Source organism: Chiloscyllium punctatum, chromosome 14 (assembly GCF_047496795.1).
Source record: "Chiloscyllium punctatum isolate Juve2018m chromosome 14, sChiPun1.3, whole genome shotgun sequence".
NCBI lineage: Eukaryota > Metazoa > Chordata > Chondrichthyes > Orectolobiformes > Hemiscylliidae > Chiloscyllium > Chiloscyllium punctatum.
In genome coordinates this window covers 2,112,277-2,139,562 of record NC_092752.1, presented here as the reverse complement: position 1 = coordinate 2,139,562, position 27,286 = coordinate 2,112,277, and the positions used below count along the sequence as shown (strand labels likewise).

Genomic DNA, 27,286 nt, shown 5'->3' with positions numbered 1-27,286 from the left:
CAGGAACAGCAAGTTCTGGAACACAAGTCTTCAGTACTGTTGCCTTTGCAGTGTCCAGTGCTTTAAACCATTTCTTGATATCATATGCAGTGAATTGAGTTGGCAGAAGTCTGGTATCTCTAATGCTGGGGACTACTGGTGGAGACCAAGATGGATCACCCATCCGGCACTTCTGGTTAAAGATTGCTGCGAACACTTCAGCCTTGTCTTTTGCACTGATGTGCTGGGCTCCCCCATCACTGAAGATGGGGATATTTGTGGAGTCTCCCCCTCCAGTGAGTTGTTTAATCATCCACCACCATTCACAACTGGATGTGGCAGGTTTGCAGAGGTTAGATCTGATCTATTGGTTGTGGGATGGCTTAGCTCTGTCTATCACTTGCTGCTTATCCTGTTTAGCATGCAAGTCCTGTTTGGTAGCTTCATCAGGTTTACACCCAGTTTTAGGTTTGCCTGGTGTGCTCCTGATATGCCCTCCTGCACTCTCCATTGAACCAAGGTTGATCCCCTGGTTGGACTTCTTGTCTATCTCCAGCTTTGATCTGACTGGTTTTGGTGTTCCCATAAGGAATTATCCTCCCTCCCACGTGCCTCTTAATAATTTAGCAGTATGGATATATTCTCAGCATTTGCTGTAGGCGTCAGGACCAGAAAGCTGATCAGAAACTGTTACAGTTATTTTACGTTTGATTTTCCTTCTTGATGAGAAGGGGTTTGGTATTAGAGTGAGGGAGTGAGTGTTGATTTTTAACCATCCTGTAAATGGCCAAGTTTCATTCAAGTTTTCAGTCCATCTGTTGAAAGTTTAGAGCCTTTCCTGGGGCCCATATGAACAACCCAGTGAATCACTGTCACTGTCCCACCTTATACTTCTTTCTGATTTGATGTTGCACAATACATGAGTACTCGAGGGAAATCTGGGGCTAAGATTGTTATCCAAAGAAACCTAAAAGAGACTTGATATTCGTGCCTGCTGACTGGTGGGGTTTGGGAGTAATACCCACATTTCTTACTCGGAAGTTCCTGGGTTTAAGTCACCGCGTCAGAGTTTGAGTCCATGATCTCGGCTAGTGGTCAACTGAGAAAACACTGCAGCATCAGAACACCTGCTTTCAGGTGAAATGTTTAAACAAGACGTTGTCTGCTCCTTTGGCTGGATGTCAAATATACCAAGCCACTGTTTTGAAAAAGAACAGGAGGAAGTTCTCCTGATGTGCTGAAGCCAATGTTTATCCCTCAGAGACATTGCAAAACCACTGATCTGATTATTATCAAATTGCTGTACTGGGAGATTGCTGTGCACCAAGTGGATGCGACATTACAACAGTGAGAACACTTCAAAAGTACTTCATTGTTCCTGATGATTTTTGGGATGTGTTGAGGGTGCCCACCCTCCTTGCCTGCTCCTGCTCTCCCCAGCTTCCTGCTGCCTGCTCAATGTTGAGGGTCTAGCTCCAGCTGGGTGAGGGTCTAGCTCCAGCTGGGTGAGGGTCTAGCACCAGCTGGGTGAGGGTCTAGCTCCAGCTGAGTGAGGGTCTAGCTCCAGCTGGGTGAGCATAGATGAGTTTGTTTCTCACTTGCTGCGAGTATTTTTTTCCCTGTTGTAAAGAACCCTTCATAGACCAGAAAACCTAGAGCTGCCTAGACCTGCCTCCTGAATGGAGAAATATAATTGGACATTGCCTGATTGATTGGTTTACTTCATGCCCCAATTTTTTTACATGAATAAAATTTCATTTCCAAAGTGACAACATAAGCACTGCCTGAGCCCAGATCCCAAGTTATTGAAATCCCCAAAAATGTATTTTTGATAGATCCAGAAGCAACTTTCCCAGTGTACATTTGAAATGCATTGACCCATCTTTGCTTGGATAAACCTGTGGTGCCAGTTGTTAATGAGGGAAGGGTTTGTGGTTATGCAAATCATTTTACAAACTTAAGATGTCTCAAAGTGCTTTACAGCCAATTTATTGATTTGTTTTGAAGAGTATTCACTGTTATAATGTAGGAAGTGTCACAGCCAATTTGTGCACAGCAAGATCCCAGAAACAGCCATATGAATTTTTTTTGGAGGGATAAATATTGGTCAGGACATGAGCAAGATTCATCTGCTGCACTTTAAACAGCACTTTTACACCCACTGGGAGCTCAGATAGGGTCTTGCTTGAATATTTCATTTGAAAGAACCCTTGGTGAGATCTGTACTGTCTAAAGTGTAATGAGATTATTGCAGCTGAATCCCTGGGCCCAGATGAGTTAACACCAGAGCTTAATTTGTGGGATCACGGGTTGAGTACATGGTTGTACAAGAAATTGGATAGTATTTTTCATGTGTTTGATGGCTTGAATGGTCTTTTCCTGGAATTATGATTCAAACTGCAGTTTAGATGCAAAATAGAACCAGTTTTCACAAATGTAGCAGTTATTATATAAATCTGCAATTATTATATAAATCTACCCTGGAATTCACACACACTGGGGAAATATTGTTAAACTATAAGGCATCCATAATTCGATATTGGCTAATATTGACAATCAAGTTGAAACTTCTGGTTTTGCAATTTTACTAAATTCCTTTAAGATAGCTGTGATTTGAAACCACTAATGTGAGTTCTTGATTTGAATAGTTCACCTTTTTTAAAGGTCCAGAATTTCCCCAGCGTCTCACTGCTTTTGATTTAATGAAATTGATTTTAAATTCCCTGGATACTGAGGAGCTGTTTGAGTCTGAACCTGTGTTTGAGTACACGGATTTCAGATTATCAGCAGGAGATTTAACTAGGACGTCAGGAATTTATTGGAAAATGAAATATTTTACTGCAAGTACCTATGAACCAAAGTGTATAACATCATTTAAAAGCAATCTTTCAAAAGGGAAGAAGGTAAAAAGATTTACGAAAAGATCAAGAAGGTTAAACATTCCCAGTTGATGAGTTAACATTTACAGACAAAAGATAGATTCCTCCTGTGCTGTAATTTCAATAATACCTGAGAATTATAATCAGTACCTGCTATAACACGGTAAAAACAATGGCTGCAGATGCTGGAAACCAAATATTGGATTAGTGGTGCTGGAAGAGCACAGCAGTTCAGGCAGCATCCAACGAGCAGCGAAATTGACGTTTCGGGCAAAAGTCCTTCATCTCTCCCCGCTTCAGGCTCACTGCCTTTATTCCTGATGAAGGGCTTTTGCCTGAAACGTCGATTTCGCTGCTCGTTGGATGCTGCCTGAACTGCTGTGCTCTTCCAGCACCACTAATCCAGTACCTGCTATAACACCACAAGTCACCAAGACAGCAGAGCAGTTTGTGCATACAGTTGTTAAATTGTGTCCCTTGTAAACTCACTTTTATTTTATTTCATGGGATGTGGGTGTCACAGGCAACAGCAGCATTTATTGCCCGTCCCTAGTTGCCCTTGAGAAGGTGCTGGTGAGCTGCTGCCTTGAACCAGGGATTCCAGCCTATGCCAATTAGTGCAATCCATAGCTTTTAAATGTTGGCTTAATTATAATGTAGCCAGTCAGTCTCTCTATTCTGTTTGTAGTTGCATTGGAGGATATGTTGTCAGAATTCCTTTGGAGTAATGAGCTTCCTTGTTGAGTGAATGCACAGTGTTATACTCTGTCAGTGTGTATTCTGTTTCTTGAGTTAGTCAGAGATTAAATCGATAATTTATCAGAAGTATAAAATCTGAGCTATTTGATAACTGGAGGATTGGGTACAGTCTGGTCATTGCTTGAGAAGACAGATGTGATTGGAGTAGATAGTGCAGGAAAAAGTTACCAGGATGTTGCCTGAACTAGAGAATGTTAGTTATGGGGAAATACTGAACAGCTGAAGGTGTTTATTTTTGAATGTGGAGGCTGAGAGGAAATCTAATAGAATGTTTAAAATTAAGAGGGATCTTGATAAGGTTGGATGGAAAGGTATTGGCCCCTGTGGTTGAGGGAGTCATAAACAGGAACATCAATTTCAGGTTAGGTATAGTGGTATGCAGAGAACATGAAATGTTTTCACCCAGACAAGGACTGAACCCTTTTAAAACATAAAATATATTTGAATTTGCACTTGAGGTGCTGTGATCTGCAGAATAGTAATGAAATCAGCAGCTCGAATCACCAAGGATAACTCACTGAGATTGTCCCAATCATCAGAAGTGCATTTTATCATTTTCTTACAACTGATTGCTTCTGACAAACTAATCAGAAAAGCAAAATCAATCCCATTTCAGTCCCAGAGCACCCACAAACATACATAGCTTGGAAATGCATGATTCATATTCACATCCATCCAGTTTTTTTTAGGATCACATTCCATGTGAAAATTTATGACGAAAAGAGCTTTCATTTCCGTTATTGTGTCTCTCAGAAATGTGCCAACACATTTACATATAAATACTTTTAGTTTTAGTCAGAGTTAATGTCAGTAAATATCATAAGTAATTTGCATGCAAAAACTGACCTAATACATTGAATTAATAAAACAAAGAACTATGGATGCTGAAGATTTGAAACAAAAACAGAAATTGCTGGAGGAACCCAGCAGGTCTGGCAGCATCTGTGGAGAGAAACAGAACTAATGTTTCGCATTCAATGAGTTTGCCTCAGAGTTGGTATTACTAGGCAGAGGCAGTATAAATGCTGAAAATGGGGTGGGGTGGTGATGAAGTGTGAGAGAGAAAGAATAACAGTCAGATAAAAGGATGGATGATTGTAAGCCAGGGAGAAAGAAAAGCTGATAATGGGGATCATGAAAGGGTTGGCTGTGCTGAAAGCAGCCCATGTGAAGACAGGCCCTGGGATGTGGGGGGGTGGATAAAGGACATGAAGGAGGAAATTATTGAACTCGATATTGAACCTTGAAGGCTGCAGGATTCCCAACTGGAAGATGAGAGCAGCATCTTCCAGTTTGTACTAAGCTTTGCCGGAGCACTGCAGTAAACCTGAGACAGCGATTTTGGCCAGAGAACAGGGTGGTACGTTGAAATGGCCGATAAGTGAAAGCTCAGAGTCATTTTTGATGACAGGATGTAGATGTTCTGCAAACTGGTCACCCAGTCAGTGTTTAATCTTCCCATTTTAGAGCAGATCACCTTGTGAGCTGTGAACAGAGCAGACTACATTGAGTAAAGTGGAGGTAAAGTGCTGCTTCACCTGGAAGGTATCACTGGGGCCTTGGATACTGAGGAGGGAGAAAGTAAACAGGCAAGTATTTGCACCTTCTGTGATTGCAGGGGAAGGTGCAATAGGGATGTGTTGACAGTGCGGCGCTCCCTTGGCGCTGACCCTCTGATTGTGCGGTGCTCCCTCGGCACTGCCTCCAGTCTCAGACGTAGGGGCACTACCGTGGTATCACAGGAACCCCCCCGATGCTGTGAAGTATACTGTTTGCGCGCGCGTGTGTGTGTGTGTGTGTGTGTGTGTGTGTGTGTGTGTGTGTGTTGTTTTAGTAGACATTAGTGTAACCTGGTCAGTTGATAGATTCACCTTCTCATTATTTTACCTCCCTAATCAACTGCAATAAGCAAATGATGAGATTCCTTCTTGTTTTCCTCATGGCAGCAAAGGATTACTGTTTGTTTGAACTGAAATGAGTTCCTGTTTCTCTGGAAGATGATTTCCTTTGGAATGTGACAAATGCTCTGGTGATGATTGGTATATCTGAGTGGTGCACTTGCTCCACTGGGGAAATTTGAGGAGGGGTCACAGTAGAACTTTGAATTCTGCCAAGTATTTGTTTGCATTGGGGCAATTCTTAACTTTTATTTTAATGTTTGCTGGTAAGCACATCTTCACACTGTCATTAACAAACCAGATCATTCCAAAGTCTCCTATTTTCTCTCTAATTCGTGTTGAAAATGCAGATGTAGAGCACTTCCAACATTAACCTCTGCCACCTTTTGAGAGTGTGAGCACATCACCCAATCCATGATGTGTTCACGGTTACCTGAAAACCAGTTCTAGCGCCTGCCTAATGTTCTGTTCTCTGAAACTGTTATGTTGCCATTTAACGGATGATGAACTTGTGACTATTTGTAGAAAACTTGCTGTGCAGGAGTATCCATCGCATTTCCAACATTACATCAGTGACTACTTACTGCACTTCAGAAATATTGCGTTGACTGTGGATGTCTGCAGGTTCTCCAAGCTGCTATTGAAATGTGTGTGTTGTTTTCAGTGAGTCAATAACATTTGAATCAGAAACGAATTGCTGGAGAAACTCAGCAGATCTGACAGCATCTGAAGGGTCACTGGACCCGAAACAGTCACTCTGCTTTCCCCCCACAGTTGCTGCCAGACCTGCCGAGTTTCTCCAGCAATTTGTTTTTGATTCAGATTTGTAGCATCCACGGTTCTTTGTTTTTCTTAGCTGATAACATTTGTTACTTGCGTGAATGAGAGTTCGCAAAGGTCTCTGTTTGATTGCAGAATCCTAAATCTGATTAAAATTTTAAAGTAACTACAAGCCAGGATTTTTTTTTTTGTTTCCTATCCTAGATTCATGATGGCTGAAGAGGATACCTATCGTCTTGGAGTCCCTGATGTAAGTGGGATTAATATTTCTGTTTGAATCGAGTTTTGTAAATACCAACCTGTGCAATGATTAATTACAAATCTCTGGTGTGAATCTCAAATATTCATTTGCATATATGAAATGTATTATCCAGTACTGGTGAAAAGAATTGCTCAAGATTATGCAAAACAGGGAGAAATTGTTTCCGGTGGCAGATGATCAGTCCGCAGAGAACAAACTTTGACAATATTTAGTCAATGAACCAGAGAGAAGATGGGGAGAATTGTACACATGCAGCCAGTTTTTGTGATAAGGAATGCTCTGCCTGAAAGGGCAATGGAAATAGATTAGCAAGAACATTTGAAAGGGAATTGGAGAACTATTTTGAAGAAGAATGATTTGCAAGATTCTGGGGAACAGCAGGTAGTGATAGGAATAATAGTGGGCTGAATTGTCTCTGTTCTAAACTCTGCTGTCATGAGCTGGATTCGAGAAACAAAATATCACCTAAAATAATATGATTCTGAATAATTTAAAGACATCAAATAACTGAGTGTTGTCATGATTTAGAATCTCCCTTTCACCTCAGAACCGAATCAGATCAGCTTGATACTCTTAAAATCTCCAGAGGGGACTACAATGTTTTTGCGTTGTGAAGTTTGATCACAGCTTCTCAGTAGCACCGACTACAGTATAAAAAATTGCTCCAATTAATTTCAAAAGTTCAGTCTTGCTTATTGTTGGCTGAGGCACTGGGAAAATGTTTAGCCAGGACAGTGATGCCTGTGGCTCACTCCATGGATCTGAAATGAGAAGAGTTTAACTTCCCCATTGCTGTCCCTCATTTTGATAAGTACAGAACCCAACATGCTATTCACTTTAAATTATAAACATTTCATATTTCGGCTGTACTTTTGTGGTAAATGTGGTTATATCAGTACAGCACACCGGTGAAGAAGTCGAATACTGTCATAAACAAATATTGAAAGATTGTCACAAATATTTGAAGTGATGGTAATTGAACAGTTATTGCAAAATGTTGCAGATCATTTTAATTATTTATTTAGAACCCACCAACAACTTACAACTCTGTCACTCCCTTAACAAAATAAAATGTCCCATGGTGCTTTACAGCACCTTTAATAGATTAACTTTCACATTGAACCTCAAGCTGATGTAGGAGGTGAGGTGATGGATTATAAATGACATTACAGGAAGACTGAGGTGAAGGAGGGTGGGAATGCAAAATTCCAGTCAGCGGGGCACAGGCAGCTTGGGAAAAGGCTCCCAAAAACCAAAGGCTTCCTCACGGAGCAAAGGCATCACTAGACAAGAAGCCAGCACTGGAGAGAAGCCGAGGTCTCCAATGGCCATAATGATCAGTGAGTGCCCAAGTTAAGGTGCTCTGTCACCTGCCTTTCAACAATGCTACATGGATGGAGGCAGAGCTGAACTGATCTGACAGTTCCTGTGAATTGTGCATGGGTGAGATTCCCAATCAATATGACAACTGTTGGTGAAATGGGCTGTTTATTCAACACGAGCAAAAATTTTGCAAGTATGGAAACATAGTAAAACAAAGGAAAGTTCAAGAAGAAATGCTTTAAGCAGATTTCAGGAAGGCTATTGGATGAAGAAAGACTGAGGCTAGTGAGTGAAAGTGACTGAGAGAGCAGTCCGTCCACGGTAACACACCCTTTGTATGAATAAGTGCTCTTTTGCTTTGACTTTGAAAGAATTGGTTAATGGTGAGATTTTGGAAAGAATACTCCTTGTTCCATTCCAAATTTTTTGGCTGTTGTTAAGAGATTTTTTACTAGCTGCTAATTGGGGTATGTCTGAGTTGGGAAAGGTCACTGTTGGTTAAACACATAGTTAGAGCCAGTCATGACACAAGAATTCTCAAGTGGGTGGTGCTGGAAAAGCACAGCAGGTCAGGCAGCATCCGAGGAGCAGGAGAGTCAACGTTTCAAGCAAAAGCCCTTCATCAGGAATGAGGCTGGGAGCCTCAGGGGTGGAAGACGTAAATGGGAGGGGAATGGGGCTGGGTGGGGGAGGAAGGTAGCTGAGGGTGTGATAGGTGGATGGAGGTGTGGGTAATAGTGATATGTTGGAGAGGAGGGTGTAGGTGGGAAGGAAGATTGACAGTTGGGACAGGTCATGAGGATGGTGCTGAGCTGGGCGATTGGAACTGGGGTAAGGTGGGGAAGGGGAAAAGAGGAAACTGGTGAAATCCACATTGATGACAAGGGGTTGGTGGGTCCCGAGGTGGAAGATGAGGCATTCTTCTTTCAGGCGTCGGGTGGTAAGAGAGTGGTGATGGAGGAAGCCCATGACCTGCATGTCCTTGGCAGAGTGGGGTGGGGAATTGAAGTGTTCGGCCATGGGGTGATGAGGATGTTTGGTGTGGGTATCTCTGAGATGTTCTCTGAAGCACTCTGCAAGTAGGCATCATCTCCCCAATGTCGAGGAGACCGCATCGGGAGTAACGGATACAATAAATGATGTGGAAGTGCAGGTGAAACTCTGATAGGTGTGGAAGGCTCCTTTGGGGCCATGGAAGTGTGGCGGGGCGGGGGGAGGGGGGGTGGTGGTGGGGGGGGAGATGAGGGGGTAGGAGTGGGCGCAGGTTTTGCAACTCCTGCGGTGGCAGGGGAAGGTGCCAGGAGGGGAGAGTGGGTTGTTTGGGTGGGGGGGGGGAGCGTGGACCTGACCAGGCAGTCGCAGAGGGAACGGTTTTTACGGAAAGTGGATAGGGGTGGGGAGGGAAATGTAAGTCTGGTGGTGGGGTCTGTTTGTAGGTGGCAGAAAAGGCAGAGGGTGATGCGATGTATATGGAGATTGGTGGGATGGAAGGTGAGGACCAGGTGGGTTCTATCCTTGTTGCAGTTGGAGGGCGGAGCTGCGGGAAGTGGATAAGATGCGCTGGAGAGCATCATCAACCTTGTGGGAGGGGAATTGCAGTCTTTAAAGAAGGAGGTCATCTGGTGTGTTTTGTGGTGGAACTGGTCCTCCTGGGAACAGATACAGTGGAGGCGGGGTAGCATTTTGCAAGAGGTAGGGTGGGAGGAGGTGTAATCCAGGTAGCTGTGGGACTCGGTAGGTTTATAGAAAATGTCAGTGTTGAGTCAATCACCGTTGATGAAGATGGAGAGGTCAAGGAAGCGGAAGGAGTTGTCAGAGATGGTCCAGGTGATTTAAGGTCAGGGTGGAATGTATTGGTGAAGTTGATGAACTGTTTAACCTCCTTATGGGAGCCCGAGGTGGCACCGATGCAGTCATCAATGTAGTGGAGGAAAAGGTGGGGAATGGTGCCGGTATAACTGTGAAAGATAGTCTGTTCCACGTAGTTGACAAAGCGACAGGCGTAGCTGGGGCCTATGTGGGTGCCCCTGGCTACCCCTTTCATCAGGAGGAAGTGGGAGGATTCAAAGGAGAAATTGTTGAGGGAAAGGAACAGTTCAGCCAAATGAATGAGGGTGTCAATCGAAGGGTACTGGTGGGGACATTGGGAGAAGTAGAAACATAGGGCTTGGTGGCCCTGGTCATGGCAGATGGAGGTGTAGAGGGATTGTATGTCCATGGTGAATATGCTGCTTTGGGAGTCAGGGAAACGGAAATCTTGGAGAACGTGGAGGGCATGGGCGGTGTCCTGAACGTATGTGGGGAGTTCCTGGAGCAGACAGGATAGGACAGTATTGAGGTAGGTGGAAATGAGTTTGGTGGAGCAGGAGCAGGAGCAGGAGCAGGCTGAGTCAATGGGTAGGCCCGGGTAGTCAGGCTTGTGGATTTTGGGAAGGAGGTAGAATCAGGCGGTTAGGAGTTCCCAAAGTGTGAGTTTGGAAGTGGTGGGTTGGAGATCCCCTGAGGTGATGAGGTTGTGTATGGTCCCCCTTGTCTTCAAGTTAGCGCTTGGCTTCAGCCGTGGAGAGGTCAAGAGGGGGATGCAGTGGTAGTTTGGCGTATTGACCTCTACACGGCTGAAACTAGGCTCCAGCTTGAAGATAACCATTTCCTTCCGCTCCTGAACCATGACCTCACCCCCCCATCATCAAACCATTATTTCCCAGACCGTACATAACCTCATCACCTCAGGGGATCCCCCACCCACAGCTTACAACCTTATAGTCTGGGAACCCCGCACTGCCAGATTCTACCTCCTTCCCAAGATCCACAAGCCTGACCACCCCGGGCCGACTCATTGTCTCAGCCTGCTCCTGCCCCACCGAACTCATCTCCACCTACCTCAATACTGTCCTATCCTCCCCTGGTCCAGGAACTCCCCACGTGCATTCGAAAAACCACCCACACCCTCCACCTCCACCAAGACTTCTGTTTCTCTGGTCCCCAATGCCTCATTTTCACCATGGACATCCAATCCCTCTACACCGCCATCACCATGATCAGGGCCTCCAAGCCCTCTGATTCTTCCTCCCTCACCAGTATCCTTCCATTGACACTCTCATTCGTATGGCTGAACTGTTCCTTGCCCTCAACAATTTCTCCTTCGAATCCTTCCACTTCCTCCAGATGAAAGGGGTAGCCATGGGCACCCGTATGGGCCCCAGCTATGCCTGTCTCTTTCTTGGCTACGTAGAACAGTCCATCTTCCGAAGATGCCCTCCAATGCATTTCATCCACGTCCTGCACCTCCGCCCTCAAACCCCACCCCTCCAACTGCAACACAGACAACAATCCCCCTCCCCTCCCGGCACCTTCCCCTGCCACCGCAGGAATCACAAAACCTGCGCCCCCCTCCCTCACCTCCATCCAAGGCACCGAAGGAGCCTTCCACGTCCATCAAAGTTTCACCTGCACTTCAACTAATGTTATTTACTGTATCTGTTGCGCCCGATGTGGTCTCCTTTACGCTGGGGAGACTGAACGCCTTCTTGCAGAGCACTTTACAGCACATCTCCGGGACACCCGCACCCACCAACCCTACCATCCTGAACATTTTAACTCCCCCCTCCCACTCTGCTGAGGACATGCAGGTCCTGGGCCTCCTCCATCGCCACTCTCTCACCACCCAATGCCTGGAGGAAGAACGCCTCATCTTCCACCTTGGAACACTTTAACCCCAGGGCATCAATGTGGATTTCATCAGTTTCCTCATTTCCCCTCCCCCACCTTACCCTAGTTCCAAGTTTCTGGCTCAGCACCATCCCCATGACCTGTCCCCCCTGCCAATCTCCCTTCCCACCTATCCACTCCACCCTCCCCACTTCCATCTTCCATCCACCTATTGCAATCTCAGCTACCTTCCTCCCCAACCCCACACCCCCCTCCCATTTATCTCTCCACCCCACCCCCCCCCCCCCCCCCACCCCCCCCCCCCCCCAAGGCTCCCAGCCTCATTCCTGATGAAGGGCTTTTGTCCAAAACATTGATTCTCTTTCTCCTTGGATGCTGCCTGACCTGCTGTGCTTTTCCAGCACTACACTCTTGACTCTAATCTCCAGCATCTGCAGTCCTCACTTTTGCCTGCAAGAATTCTCAATCTTGCTCCGCCATTCAATAAAGTTATGGCAAATCTGATTACTCCATATGTCCACCTATTCTCCATAATGATTTACCTTTTTGCTTTACAATCTAAGTACCTCTGCATCCACCACCTTATAAAGAAGAGAGTTCCAGAGTCTAGTGACCCTCTATGAGGAAACAAAATTCACCTCACCTCTGTCTAAAATGCATGACGCCTTACTTTGAAATAGTGAGCCTTGGTTCTAGATCCTCCCATAGAGAAAACTCCTTTCCATATCCACCCTGTCAAGGCAGCTCAGGATCTTGTATGTTTCAGTTAAGTAATTTCTTACTCTTCTAAACTCCAGAGGATGTAAAGCCAGCTGTCCAACCTTTCCTCATGAGACAACCCATACATTCCAGGTGTTGGTTTAGTGAACATTCTGTGAGCTGCTTCCAACACACTTACAATCTTCCTTAAACAAAGGGAACAATAGTGTACTCAGTACTCTGGTACTGCAGTCTTACCAGTGCTCTGTATAACTGAGTATAACCTGTTTAATTTTGAATTAAGTTCCTCTTGAACATTCTGTTAGCATTCCAAATTACTTGCTGTACTTCACACTGACCTTGTGACAAGGATCTCATCTGCACCCCTCCCCTAATCACTTTCCTCAATCTTCGTCAAAACAGAAATACTGACTGAGGATGGCTACCCACCTGATCTCATCAAACACTCTCTGAAAATAACTTTATATTTCCTGATATGAAAGTATCATTAGTGTTTATTTTCTGTGCAGTTTGCACACACTCAGTGATCTTGACTTTTTTTCTCCCTCAGATTTATGGTATCGATGATTATAATGCTTTAGAATTACCCAACGCCATGTTTACTTCGCCAATGGGTCCCACAGATTCTCCACTGCAGACACGTGAGTATCATTAGAATGAGTGTTTTACGCTGGGTCCTGAATGAAATAACTTCTACTTCTAATACTGTTTAGAAAATTTTGAAACTGTGCTTTAGGTCTGATTTTAAGCAGTTTCCATCAAAAATAACATGAGCAGGTTTTGCATTTGTTCGATTTTAGTAAATGGTGAATTCTGCTTATCCCATGGTGCTTACCTTTAACAGCGAGCAGAGTGGTAAGGTTATTCCCAGTGAAAGATTGAACAAGGTGCAGCTCTTCTTTCAAGAAAGAAAGAGGTTGAGGAGTGATGAGGGAATTCTTTTAAAACGTGAGGGAGGCTTTTAATAATTCTTTCACGGGATATGAGTGTTTTTATTCATTCATGAGATCAGGGTTTGACTGGATAGTCTAGTATTTATTGTCCTTCCCTAATTACCCAGAGGGCAGTTAAGAGTTGCTGTGGGTCTGGAGTCACATGTAGGTCAGACCAGGTCAGGATGGCAGTTTCCTTCCCTAAAGGATATTAGTGAACCAGAAGAGTTTTTCCAACAATTGGGAATGGATTCATGGTCATCATTAGAAGTTTATTAACTACAAATTCCACCAACTGCCTTGGCAGGATTCATACCTGGGTCCCCCGAACAGTACCTGGGCCTCTGGGTTAACAGATCAACAATAATACCACGAAGCCATTGCCTCCCTGATATGTTACTGTTTTGTATTAATAATACTGATTTTGTGAAATCTTCATTTTCTTATTTACTGTTTCAGACATGAACTGAAACATGGAAAGGATTTAAGTTATAAATGCTTCCTGATTAAAGCTTTACAAAAATTTCACTAAATATTTCCACTGTGGAAAAACAGACTGAGTTTCAGAAAGTGGTGACTCAGCCCTCAAAGCTACTTAACACAGTGGATACAATTTATCTTTTTATATGTTCGATGAGGAAAGTGTTGCTATCGAAAGTCTTGTTAGTTCAGTTTTTTTTTCACACTGTGTCACTTGACACATTTTCTCTGTCTGGTTTTCTGCTATAATTTATAAACCACCTGAATACATTTCCATTGCATGCAATGTACTGGTAAAAATTGCTCTCTAACTTCTTTCTTTGTGATTAATTGGTTTTAGAGTTAGTACAGACACCAATGTTTTGTTTAAAATACAGGAATAAGAGGTCATTTGACCTGTCTGTGACTGGTTTAGTTGATGGCTGATCTGTAGGGGCTATGAGAATTGCATTGATAGTTCAGTGTTCCAGGGCTCAATAATGGAAATCCAAGGGTGGTTAATTCTTCTGGATTTTGCTCTTTTGAAGGATAAAGAAATATTTGTGTCAGGAATTGGAAAAATGAAAGGGTCTAGGAGTCTATTTTAGGAAGTTTGCAAAAGCTTTAGAGAGGAGGCAATTTTTTTTAAAAGAATCGTTCCAGTGATGGGGAAATTTCAGTTACAGGGACAGAATGGGGGAAACTGGGATTGTTCTCTGTAGAGAAGTAAAAGTTGAGGGAGATTCAATAGAGTTGTTTAAAGTTACGAGAGTCTGTGCAGAGTCAATAGTGAGAAACTGTTTCCATCAGTGGTGAGATTCAGGGGACACAGATCCAGTGTGATTAGCAAAGGAACCAAAGTTGACTGAAGCAAAAGCCTTCCTAGTCAGTGACTGGTTAGGGACAGAGATGCATTGCCTGACAATTTGTTGAGGACAGAGTCAATCACATTTTATGAAAGAAAAGTGAATAAATATCTGAACACAAAAATTTGCAAATCTAAAGAATAAGGCTAAGGAATGGAGTTACTTGAGTGGTTGTTGTCAGGAAAAGCGCAGCAGGTCAGGCAGCATCCAAGGAGCAGAAGAATCGACGTTTCGGGCATGAGCCCTTCTTTCAGGCTTATGCCTGAAATGTCGATTCCCCTGCTCCTTGGATGCTGCCTGACCTGCTGCGCTTTTCCAGCAACACATTTTCAGCTCTGATCTCCAGCATCTGCAGTCCTCACTTTCTCCTGGTTGTTGTCAGGGTCAACACAGGCTAAATGAATTAAGTGCCCTCGCTGTGGGCTGTAATCAGTCTACCATTCTTTGATTGTCTGTATTTTAAAGAAGGGTTGAACTGATGAGCTAAAATTTTGGCTGAGCTGTCCTCCCACCTTGTACCTCAGCTTATTCAAAGTGCAGCTACATTGTCTGCTAATTCAATCCAGGTGCTGTTGCCCCATCACCCCAGTGCTCAATAACCTAAGTTGACCTTTCTTTCCATTTTAATTTATTGATGGGATGTAAGCATCACTGTCTGGGCCAGCATTTGTTGTCCCTTGAGAAGGTGGGGGTGAGCTGGCTTCTTGACCCGCTGCAGTCCATGTGCTGTGGGTAGACCCACAAAGCCCCTAGGGATGGAATTCCAGGATTCTGACCCAGTGACAGTGAAGGAATGGTGATAGATTTTCAAGTCTGGATGGTGAGTGACTCGAGGGGACCTTTCCGGGGGGTGTTTCCAAATGGAAGTGGTCCTGGGTTTGGAAGGTGCTGTCTAAGGATCTTTGGTGAACGTTTGCTGTGCATCCTGTAGGTAGAATACACTGACACTACTGTGCGTCAGTGGTGGAGGGAATAGACATTTGTGGATGTAGTGCCAATGTATGGGTTTGTCTCCTGAGGAAAGGCTGGACAGCTGGCCTTATATCCTTTGGAGTTTAGAAAAATAAGAAATTATTGAAATGTACAAGGTCCTGAGGTGCCTTGACAGGGTGGATATGAACTAGGAAGAAGTGGGTACTGCAGATGCTGGAGATCAGAGTCAAGATTAGAGTGGTGCTGGAAAAGCACAGCAGGTCAGGCAGCATCGGAGGAGCAGGAAAAATTGACATTTCAGGCAAAAGCCCTTCATCAGGAATGGTGGATATGGAAAAGAGCTTTCTCTTATGGGAGGACCTAGAACCAGGGTTCACTACTTCAAAGTAAGGTGTCATACATTTTAGACAGAGATGAGGCGAATTTTGTTTACTCGCAGAAATTGTGTCTAATCAATTAAAATCTTCATTTTAAAACTGATGCCCCTGTATTTTAGTCCTCCCTGAATTTGCATTTCTTTCTCTCCATCATTCTCTCAATCTTTCAATTCCAGCTTTTTTTTTTCTGCTTTTGAATTGCAGATTTCTACTGTTACACACTTCACACACTTGCACCACTGGCAGTTGTAACTTCAGCTGCCTAGATGCTAATCTCTGGAATTCCCTCCGTAAATCCCTCTAACAATCTCTACACAATTAGATGATCCTTAAAATGGAGTGTTTGGTTACTGATAGCAATACTAATGCGATTCTGTACAATTTTAATTAAATACAATCGTGTGAACCCCCATCTTCGAGCTGGCTTACTATAAAGTTGTTAGTGCAATAGTCAATAGATAATGAACGACAAATTGATGTAAGCTGTGCTATAATATATTAATGACATCATGTAATGTCAGGTGGAACAAGAGCAGGGTAGTCCATTTGGCCCCTTGAAGATGCTCTGTTGTTGAACCCAGTTGTCTCTGACCTGGTTATATTGTTCCTTCCAATTTCCTGTCTGACCTTGACTTTCTTATTGATTTAAAATCTGTACAACTTAGCCTTGAATATATGACCCAGCCTCCATTGCTGTTTGGGATAGAGTATTTTTCCAAGATTAATGACCATTCTAGGGAAGAAATTTCTCCTCCATTCTTCCTTAAAAGGGTGAGCCTTTGGTAAATTGTCTCCCAGTTTTTGGTTCCCACAATTGGGACCATCCTCTCACCATTCACCTTTTGAAGACCCCTCAGAATCTTACATCATTCAGTACTGTAATTTCTTATTCTTCTAAACTCCAATAGGAATAGCCCAATCTGCTCAAACTTCCGAATTACATAACTTGCTAAAACAGTTGGTCGCCTTGTGCATCTGTGAACATGCATTGTATGTAAGAAATGTAAATGTAAACCATATTTCATGCTGTGACCTTATTTTAAATGAAGTGGTGTGAATGATCCTGTAATCCCTGAGGGAAACACTCACCATTCATTGGCTTGAAGTTGAAGTGTTTTTTTTGTTTGGTACACAGGGGGTCAGATTAGCAAGTGTATGAAGCATGAAGTGCTGTCTTGGTGGGCATGGCCTTTTGATGATTTTGTGATTTAGGTGCTTTGAAAGTGTGATATGTTGCCTGTTATGATAAATATCTATAATTGAAGAGCGGTTTTTACAACAGCCAGGATTTACAAGAAGAGTTTTTTTTGCAATCTCGGCCATACAAGAGAATTGTTTTTCCCCCATTAGTGGGTAAGGGGATTTCCTGCAAAAGATCTTCATTCAAGTTAGACTGCAACTTGTTTATGAAATGTATCTTTTGTAAGTGCTGATTTTGCTGCTGTAATAATCATTGTGCCTTTTCTTCCCAGCTGATGGACCATACCTACAGATTCTAGAACAACCCAAACAGGTAAGAGAGGAACATCAGCAGTAATGTTTCCTTGCACTCCAGATCAAAGCCACCTTGCTCTTGTTAACAGCATCGTGTAGTCCATTAGTCACTTAAGCACAGAACCTGCCACCATTGGCCCATTGTGTCTCTGCCATGCCTTTGAAAGATGCAGCAAATATCACGACTGTTCCCCTACAGCCTTACCCCAGTCCTGTACATTTCTCCTGAGCAAGTGTTTATCAAACTCCCCTTATAAAGATAGTATTGAATCTGCTTCTACTGACTGTTTTATTCCAGATCATCATAACTCATTTCATTAAAAAGCAATTTCTGACATTTCCTATAGATTACCTTTAATTGTGTCATCTGTAACTGACCCTGTCCACAGTGGAAAATGTTTCTCCCTCCCCATTCCATGAAAGTTGCATATCATTTTGAATGCCTCCTTTAAATCTTCTCTCGACCTTCTCTGTTCCACATAGAACAATCCTGTTTCTCCAGTCAGTCTATGAAGAATCTCACTCCCACAAACTGTCCTCCCTGAGGGTACAATTGATGAATATTTCAGTTGATGTCAAACCAGAGCAAAATGGGATTAAGTTGTGATTTTCATACCTTTACACACAACTTGAGCAATTAAAAGTAAGTTTTGGAAAGCTGAGGTTGAGTTTGTTTGAACACAAATTTGATAATTGATTATAATTGCCTTTGTTTGAGAACTTGTAATGTTGATGAATTGATATTATTGGAAAGTGGAACAGTCTTAAAGCTGAAACATATTTAAAATAATCACAAAGAATTACATGAGACAAAAAATGCTAGTTGTTGTCAGAATAGGAATTGTACCAGAGAAGAAAATGGGGAATTTATTTTTTGATGCAGTGAGTTTTTAAAAACTGCAGTGCACTGCCTGAAAGGTTGGTGTTCAGTTTTAACTTTCAAAAGAAAACTGGATAAATTCTTGAAGACAATCGGGGAGAGCAGGGAGTGTATCTCAGATTTGATCAATCTTTCAAAGAGCAGGTGAGACACAGAGGGCTGAAATCTCTCCTTCTGTGCTGTTGAATTCTGTTCTGTGGAGTCCATAAACTTCTATTTTCAAAGATTAATAAGACACTACTGGAAGAATGTCGAGGATTATGAAGAGGAAGCAAGGCTTTTATTCTAAATCCCAGTTGCTGAATAAATAGTTATATAACAGTCCCGGTGTTATCCTCATTTACAAACTGTGAGCAGTGGTTAAGGACATATGTTTGTAGGTAATCTAGGACATGGGGTACAGTTGTTACATTTAGTTACTCAGGTAGATCTGGTGTTTATCCTCAGCTATCATGTATTGCCCATGAGGGGTGAATCATACCAGGATGATGGGAGGGCTTTTTGAAACCAGAAATTGAGAGAGATTCCTGTAAATTGACAGCAGCTGTAAATCCCTAAATTGCACTTTTGGATTAGACCAGAATATCAGAATTGGAAGAATCAGTCAGAAATGATCAGCTTTTTTAGTACTTCTTTCAAACAGATGGATATTTTTGATGCTTTTCTCTGGATAGAGATTGTCTTCCTTTTGGGTCAGTACACGCAGCTGCCATTTCAAATTCTTGATTTAGAGTGATCGCTGAGCTGGTTGGTTCTACACAATAACCAGTATTCACCTTGATGCTGACGTGATAGCGGCTGGTTCACTATCACTTGTGGAGTTTTACGATTGGTGGTGATATTGTTTCCTGTGTTTGTTATTTCATTTGTATTTGTACGGTGTGTTTGTCAAACTGGTGAAGGTGCTTATCTTCCAAGGATCCTAAAGAAATCTATTGAGAAAAGAGAAACAGATTGTTTCATAAAGCTTTTTAAAAACAATTTATGAATAGGTATGAAGAACAAATTATATTTTAAAGTGAAGCCAATCCTGTTTAAACAGTAGCAACCACAAAATAAACCACATGTCCTCAATATTAACCTTTGCATTGTCAGTAAATGACAGTTTTCTAGACATTGGGTTTGTAATTCTGGCAAATATTCACAATAGGAAGGAAGTCAACGTATGTAATAAATGTCAGCATTGAAATGTGTATGTATGCATCTCCAAATGATGACTATCTCAGTTCATTGAAACTTCCTCTTCATCGTATTACATAGAATTTTCAGCACAAAAATTTACAATTTAGTCCAATCATTCATGCTTTGTACAAACCAGCTCCAATCCTCACTCATCGCCTAAAATCTCATCCATGTAAATATATCAAGCAAGAGTGCGTTCCCTATTGTATAAATTGATCTTAAATCCAGTAAGAAAGATCAGGAAAATGTACCTATTTCCAAACTCTAATTAGACAAATGTTTCTTTGGGAGGAGTAATGTTTTGTTGATGGTAAGTTAGTGGTAAATGTGAATTGGTCATTGTTTGATTTTATAAAGCAACACATACTTTACAACCTTGAGAGTGTGGTGCTGGGAAAGCACAGTAGATCAGGCAGCGTCCGTGGAGCAGGAAAATCAACATTTCAGGCATAAGTCTTTCATCCCGGATGAAGGGCTTTTGCCTGAAACATTGATTTTCCTGCTGCTCGGATGTTGCCTGATCTGCTGTGCTTTTCCAGCACCACACTCTCGACTCTAATCTGCAGTCCTCACTTTCGCATACTTTACAGGCTCCCAGATGTTATGATGCCAGCTGATGGTACTATTGGACAAGTCACATTCCACAATGAAACTTCACTTGATAAATTGTGTGTTTAGTTTTTGCAGTTGGTGGCAGCTGTGGTTAGTCACTGCAACATATTCACATGAAGGTGCAGATGTTCTTTAACAACAGATCATCAGTTTATTCAGTAAAAAAAACAAACAAATCTATTTATAGTTATTATGATCTTAACGCAAGCATCCCTATCCAGCTTTTTAAATCTGACTCTTTCAAGATTTTAATAATTCCTTTTTGAGTCCACTGGCATGAATTCTGAACATCTAAGCATTTTTCAACACTGACATGTTGAAGAATTCTGTCCAAACTCTTAAACGTTTCATAGACTTGAAACCACTTCTATCAAGGTGACTAGTTCTACCTTCTGAACTAAACTCTGGATTCTCTTGAACAAATATTTCAAATCTTCTGTTGTGATGTCAAACCTATACCAGTTGCCTTCATATGTTTGCTCTGCCTGTCATAAACCCAACATGAGAAATATTTATCCATTAATACTACAGGGCTCCTCCCAGGCCTGACTATATCTTCTTGGAGTTAATACATATAGATCACTCTTCCAAATGGCTTTCTGAATGTTTTAAAAAAGATATTTGCAAATTAAACTCTATCTGGAATTATTTTTTAAAAATCCAAGTTTCAATTATGATCATATATATTACAATTGCCAGGCAGTTACCATCTCCAATAAAAACAATCTAACCACTGACTCTTGATATTCAAACATTTAACAGAAAATATAGATGGGAGGCAAGGGCCTAGTGATGTTATCGCTAGACTATTAATCCAGAAACCTAACTCTAACCCGGGTTTGAGTCCAGCCATGGCAGATGGTGAATTTAGATTCAATTAAAAATCTGGAATTAAGAGTCTAATGATGACCATATGACCAGGGAAAATGCATCTGGTTCACTAACATCCTTCAGGTAAGGAAGTCTGCCATCCTCACCTAGTCTAGCCTTCATGTGACTCCAGGCCTAAAGAATTGTGATTAACTTCTAACAATTCTATTAGTTTTAAAATAGTGATGGAAAAAGATACACCAGATCTAAAAGTTGAAGTTCTAAACTGGAGAAGGGCCAATTTTGACGGTATTAGACAAGAACTTTCAAAAGCTGATTGGAGGCAGATGTTCGCAGGTAAAGGGACGGCTGGAAAATGGGAAGCCTTCGGAAATGAGATAACAAGAATCTAGAGAAAGTATATCCCTGTCAGGGTGAAAGGGAAGGCTGGTGGGTATAGGGAATGCTGGATGACTAAAGAAATTGAGAGTTTGGTTAAGAAAAAGAAGGAAGCATATGTCAGGTACAGACAGGATAGATCGAGTGAATCCTTAGAAGAGTTTAAAGGAATTGGAGTATACTTTAGACGGAAATCAGGAGGGCAAAATGGGGACATGAGGTAGCTTTGGCAAATAGAATTAAGGAGAATCCAAAGGGTTTTTACAAATATATTAAGGACAAAAGGGTAACTATGGAGAGAATAGGGCCCCTCAAAGATCAGCAAGACGGCCTTTGTGTGGAGCCAAAGAAAACGGGGGAGATACTAAATGAATATTTTGCATCAGTACTTACTGTGGAAAAGGACATGGAAGATATAGACTGTAGGGAAATAGATGGTGATATCTTGCAAAATGTCCATATTACAGAGGAGGAAGTGCTGGATGTCTTGAAACGGTTAAAGGTGGATAAATCCCCAGGACCTGATCAGGTGTACCCGAGAACTCTGTGGGAAGCTAGAGAGGTGATTGCTGGGCCTCTTGCTGAGACATTTGTATCATCGATAGTCACAGGTGAAGTGCCGGAAGACTGGAGGTTGGCAAACGTGGTGCCACTGTTTAAGAAGGGTGGTAAGGACAAGCCAGGGAACTATAGACCGGTGAGCCTGACCTCAGTGGTGGGCAAGTTGTTGAAGGGAATCCTGAGGGACAGGATGTACATGTATTTGGAAAGGCAAGGACTGATTCGGGATAGTCAACATGGCTTTGTATATAGGAAATCATGTCTCACAAACTTGATTGAGTTTGTTGAAGAAGTAACAAAGAAGATTGATGAGGGCAGAGCAGTAGATGTGATCTAAATGGACGTCAGTAAGGCGTTCGACAAGGTTCCCCATGGGAGACTGGTTAGCAAGGTTAGATCTCATGGAATACAGGGAGAACTAGCCATTTGGATAAAGAACTGGCTCAAAGGTAGAAGACAGGGGGTGGTGGCAGAGGGTTGTTTTTCAGACTGAAGGCCTGTGACCAGTGGAGTGCCACAAGGATCAGTGCTGGGCTCTCTACTTCTTGTCATTTATATAAATGATTTGGATGCGAGCATAAGAGGTACAGTTAGTAAGTTTGCAGAAGACATCAAACTTGGAGGTGTAGTGGACAGCAAAGAGGGTTACCTCAGATTACAACAGGATATTGACCAGATGGGCCAATGGGCTGAGAAGTGGCAGATGGAGTTTAATTCAGCTAAATGTCAGGTGCTGCATTTTGGGAAAGCAAATTTTAGCAGGACTTATATGCTTAATGGTAAGGTCCTAGGGAGTGTTGCTGAACAAAGAGACCTTGGAGTGCAAGTTCATAGCTCCTTGAAAGTGGAGTCGCAGGTAGATCGGATAGTGAAGAAGGCATTTGGTATGCTTTCCTTTATTGGTCAGAGTATTGAGTACAGGAGTTGGGAGGTCATGTTGCGGCTGTACAGAACATTGGTTAGGCCACTGTTGGAATATTGCGTACAATTCTGGTCTCCTTCCTATCGGAAAGATGTTGTGAAACTTGAAAGGGTTCAGAAAAGATTAACAAGGATGTTGCCAGGGTTGGAGGATCTGAGCTACAGGGAGAGGCTGGGGCTGTTTTCCCTGGAGCGTCGGAGGCTGAGGGGTGATGTTATAGAGGTTTACAAAATTATGAGGGGCATGGATAGGATAAATAGGCAAAGTCTTTTCCCTGGAGTTGGGGAGTCTAGAACTAGAGGGCATAGGTTTAGGGTGAGAGGGGAAAGATATAAAAGAGACCTAAAGGGCAACATTTTCACGCAGGGGGTGGTATGTGTATGGAATGAGCTGCTAGAGGAAGTGGTGGAGGCTGGTACAATTGCAACATTTAAGAGGCATTTGGATGGGTATATGAATAGGAAGGGTTTGGAAGGATATGGGCTGGGTGCTGGCAGGTGGGACTAGATTGGGTTGGAATATCTGGTCGGCATGGACGGGTTGGACCGAAGGGTCTGTTTCCATGCTGTACACCTCTATGACTCTATGCTCTCTGGGCAATTAGGGATGGGCAATAAATTTTAACCTAGACTGTGATGTTAAAAAGAAAGTCAATGACATTACTATCACTGAATCCCTCACTATTAACATCCTAGGGGTTACCATTGACCAAAAACTCAACTGGACTTGCCATATAAATACAGTGACTATAAGAGCAGGTCAGAGGCGAGGAATACTATAGTCAGTAACTTATCTCCCGAATCTCCAAAATCTGTCCACCATCTAAAAGGCACAAGTCAGGAGTATGATGGAATACTCTACACTTGCTTGGCAGTGTATAACTCCAACCATATGCAATAACTTGACATTCAGGACAAAGCAGCCCACTTGATTGGTAGTGTATCCACAAATAAGTCGTCCTTCCACCACCAATGCTCAGTAGCAGCAGTGCATACTATCTACAAAAAGCACTGTAGAAGTTCACCAAAGATCCTCAGACAACATCTTCCAAATTTATGACAATTTCCATCTAGAAGGACAAAAACAGCAGATGCATGGAACAGCATCACCTGCCAGTGCCCTCCGAGCCACTCACCACCCTGACTTGCAAATATATCATCGTTCCTTCACTGTCACTGAGTCAGAATCTTGGAATACCCTCCCTAAGGACATTGTGGGTCTACCTACAGCACATGGACTGCAGCGGTTCAAAAAGGCAGCTCACCCCCCACCTTCTCAAGGGGCAACTAGACAATAAATGTTGGCTGGCCAGTGATACCTATGTCCCTCACGTGAATTTTAAAAAATTGTGTATTTTCCATTGCACAAAGTTAGTTAATCTTCAAGGTTAATCTGTGAAATTTAGTCCTCCTCATTTATTGAGTTTGCTCCCTGTTGTTAAACTGAACTGACTTTAGATGCAGATGAGACTGACTCTGGCACTATCAGCTGCGCCTGGTATTTTGAATAAACATGCTGCCAATATAGACCCACAATGTTTCCATGGTAACAAAGAAGGTGGCAGGACAAGTTGAAGCTCTTTGAAGAAAAGTGGGAACCTGGGCTTTATAAACAGCACCATGAAATACGGAAACAGGAGAAAATACCAGACCTTTAGCTAAACTTCATGTGGAGTCGTGTGTCAACTTTGCAAAGTGTATTAAAGCTATAGAGAGGATGCAGATGGGACCAGGGATGAGGGGCTTCAACTGTTCCCCATCAGCCCTGATTTGAATGTCTTGATTGATTCTGCGTCTTCCAAACTCTCAGGTGCAGCATTCCAGATCTTAATCAGTCACAATTTAAAAGAAGTTACTGGTTCTTCTGCCAGTCAGGTGAAGTTGGTGTTTGTCCCTATCTACTCAGTCTAGCCCCTTTTTGATTTTGAACACTTTGAGATGAAATCTCCTGTTGATTCTGACTCCTACAGGAATAACCATCTCAGCTTCTCAATTGCACTAATGTCACTTGAGGTATCTCGTCTCTGAAATTCTTATCTGCATGCTTTTCCTAAGTGCCCAGTGTATCAGATTAAGTTAAATTGTTCTTGTTTGCACATGCTTACTGTCCAATCTGATCTGTCTTTGTAGAGGGGATTTCGTTTCCGTTATGGATGCGAGGGACCATCCCATGGAGGATTACCTGGTGCATCGAGTGAGAAAAATAAGAAATCCTACCCTACTGTGAAGGTTTTTGTTTCATTATTAAATCTGTTTATTAAAAATGAGAATGTCAGAGAATCTAAAGTCAGATTAAATGAGCTTGGCCTGTTCCATCTTCCCTTGTTCAGTATGAAGTATTTAAAATAAACTGGACTTTTCACATTTTCAGATCTGAGAATTTTGAATGATCTAAACTACAGGATTGCTAGTTAATAATTTCAGATGTGTCTCAACATTTTAAATAAATTTTCAGGGTATTTCTGTGGATTTTTGTCACTTCAGCAAATGAGTTGGCAGATGGTGGGTGGAATTCTGACTACAGTGTTTATATTTAGAATGTATTCAAATCTTACTTTATACTTGATTAGATACTTGTGTGGGTTTGGGAGGGTTAGATTTTTGTATTGGTGAAAAATCTGCAAACAGGAAATAACCTGGTGCTTAAAATAATGTCACAGGAAATCTACATCTAAGGCATAATGTTAATATTTTGGCCTTGAGTTCTGTGGTGTAACATAATGTTAAATATGTATAGATTTTAGTGGTACTTCTGCTCCCCTCATTCGTGATGATGTAGTAACAATACAGAGAAGATCAATTCCTTCTCCAAATGTGAAAATGAAACTTCGGTCTGATCACTTTGGTCCTTCTCAAATCTTTTCTGAACCAAAAGGAATCTTTATTCAATTTAAAGAATGTTGTGTAAGTCAGTTCAACATCTGGCTTCTTTATACAATCAATGTCAAGTTCAAAACGGGAAGCTAAAATGGGAACAAAACTTCTGCTGAAATTTAAAATGCTAAAATATCAATGTCAGAGGAAACAGAAATCCCAAGAGGGAACTGCAGTCAGTATGGTTCCTCTAACCTGTTCAGTTCTGTTTCTGTGCCTCATCTCAACAGCAATTTGTATTTATATTTCATATTTAATGTAATAAGACTGAGGTAACAGTCTTTCATATGTCTGAAAGATTAGTGTTTGTCACAGGTTCATTGCCTTTCTCTGGATGTTTCCTGGTACTTTGCTGAGAGGCTGCTTTTGGCGGTTTCAACAAATGTGAAGTGAGAATAGATCATTAGTTCATGGCATTCCAATCAGTGACCTCTGACACCTGGGGACTATCCAAAAGTGAACTTCATCTGGGTGGAAGAAGGCCGAAGGGTGACCTGATAAAAGTATTTAAAATGACAAGGCAGTTTAGTATGATCAGAATAAAGAAGGTGTTTATACTGTCAAGACCATTTTTTTGTATTTGCTGGAGAGAAGGATTTATTTTTCCCTCAAGAAAATTCAATGAAAGTCAGAGTATTGATAAAGCCTAAAGGTAGCTGTGGAGAAATTATTTCCCTTTGTGGGAGAGTCTAGCACCAGAGGGTATATTCTTAGAGTAAAGGGTCGCCCATTTAACACAGATGAGAAGGAATTTCTTCTCTCTGAGGGGAATGAATCTGTGGACTTCTTTGCCACAGGCTGGGTCTTTAAGTATATTCAAGGCTGAGAGAGACAGATTTTTAATCAGGATGGGTTATGATGAAAAGACAGGAAAAAAGACAGGAAAGTGGGGGTGAGGATAATCAGAACATCTGTGATCTCATTGAATGGAGGAGCAAGCTTAATGGGTGAAATGGCCTATTTCTACTTCTGCATTTTATGGCTTTGCCTCTAATCCATTTGAAGTTAAGGAGATGAAACAGTTGCAGGACCAGAATAGTGGCTAAACAAAGTTGATCATTGGGATCATAGTAATACTACAAGCATATGTATTGGTAGCTGAACCTCTATTTATGAGGATAATTCAAAAGAATTTGTTGGCATGTGTTCATTAATTGAGACACAGGAAGCAGATCTTGAGTTACTTGAGTTAACACAAACAAATCACACTGCAGCTGAGGCTAAAGAAGATCCAGAGTGCTACTACATTAAACGGAGTTTGGGTGAGAAAATGGAGACGCCCTTATAGACATGCAGATGAAGATTAGATGGTTGTTCAACAAATAATGGTGTTGTCCCGACTTTGAGAGTAGCACTTGAAATTCCTGTGGCAGGGCATGTAGGAATATGGGAAATGTAAGCATCAGTACACAGGTTTATTACATGGTTAAGATTTCATAAAGATGCAGTATAGTTCTTTAAAATATGTCACATGTTAGCTAGTAGGAAAACCTAAACACGTAATTAAAGCAGCACCTTTGATACCTAGATTAGTTTATGAAGAACTGTTCAGTTGAGTATTAATAGATTGTGTATGATCATTCCTGAAAACAAAATTAGTACATCAGAATAATCTTAGTTATGAACGTGACAACTTAGTGTATTTTCCCCCCAGTGTTTGTCTGTATGGATTAGGGAGTTGTAGAAAGGGGTTAGAATTTTAACTAGTAGCGTTACA

General features: G+C 42.1%; 1 protein-coding gene across 5 annotated transcripts in view; it reads left to right on the top strand.

Annotated features, from left to right (window-relative positions):
* Positions 1 to 27,286, top strand: part of nfkb1 (nuclear factor of kappa light polypeptide gene enhancer in B-cells 1) — a 107,719-nt gene that overhangs the window by 10,343 nt on the left and 70,090 nt on the right. For 4 of the 5 annotated variants that reach the window (XM_072583739.1, XM_072583737.1, XM_072583740.1 and 1 more), the window contains exons 2-5: positions 6,500 to 6,545; positions 12,820 to 12,910; positions 17,309 to 17,349; positions 24,826 to 24,924. In XM_072583739.1, coding sequence (XP_072439840.1) covers positions 6,504 to 6,545; positions 12,820 to 12,910; positions 17,309 to 17,349; positions 24,826 to 24,924 — 273 coding nt within the window. In that variant the 5' untranslated portion in view covers positions 6,500 to 6,503. Of the gene's footprint in view, positions 1 to 5,084; positions 5,207 to 6,499; positions 6,546 to 12,819; positions 12,911 to 17,308; positions 17,350 to 24,825; positions 24,925 to 27,286 lie in introns of all 5 variants that reach the window. The other variant, XM_072583738.1, reaches the window with a different exon arrangement.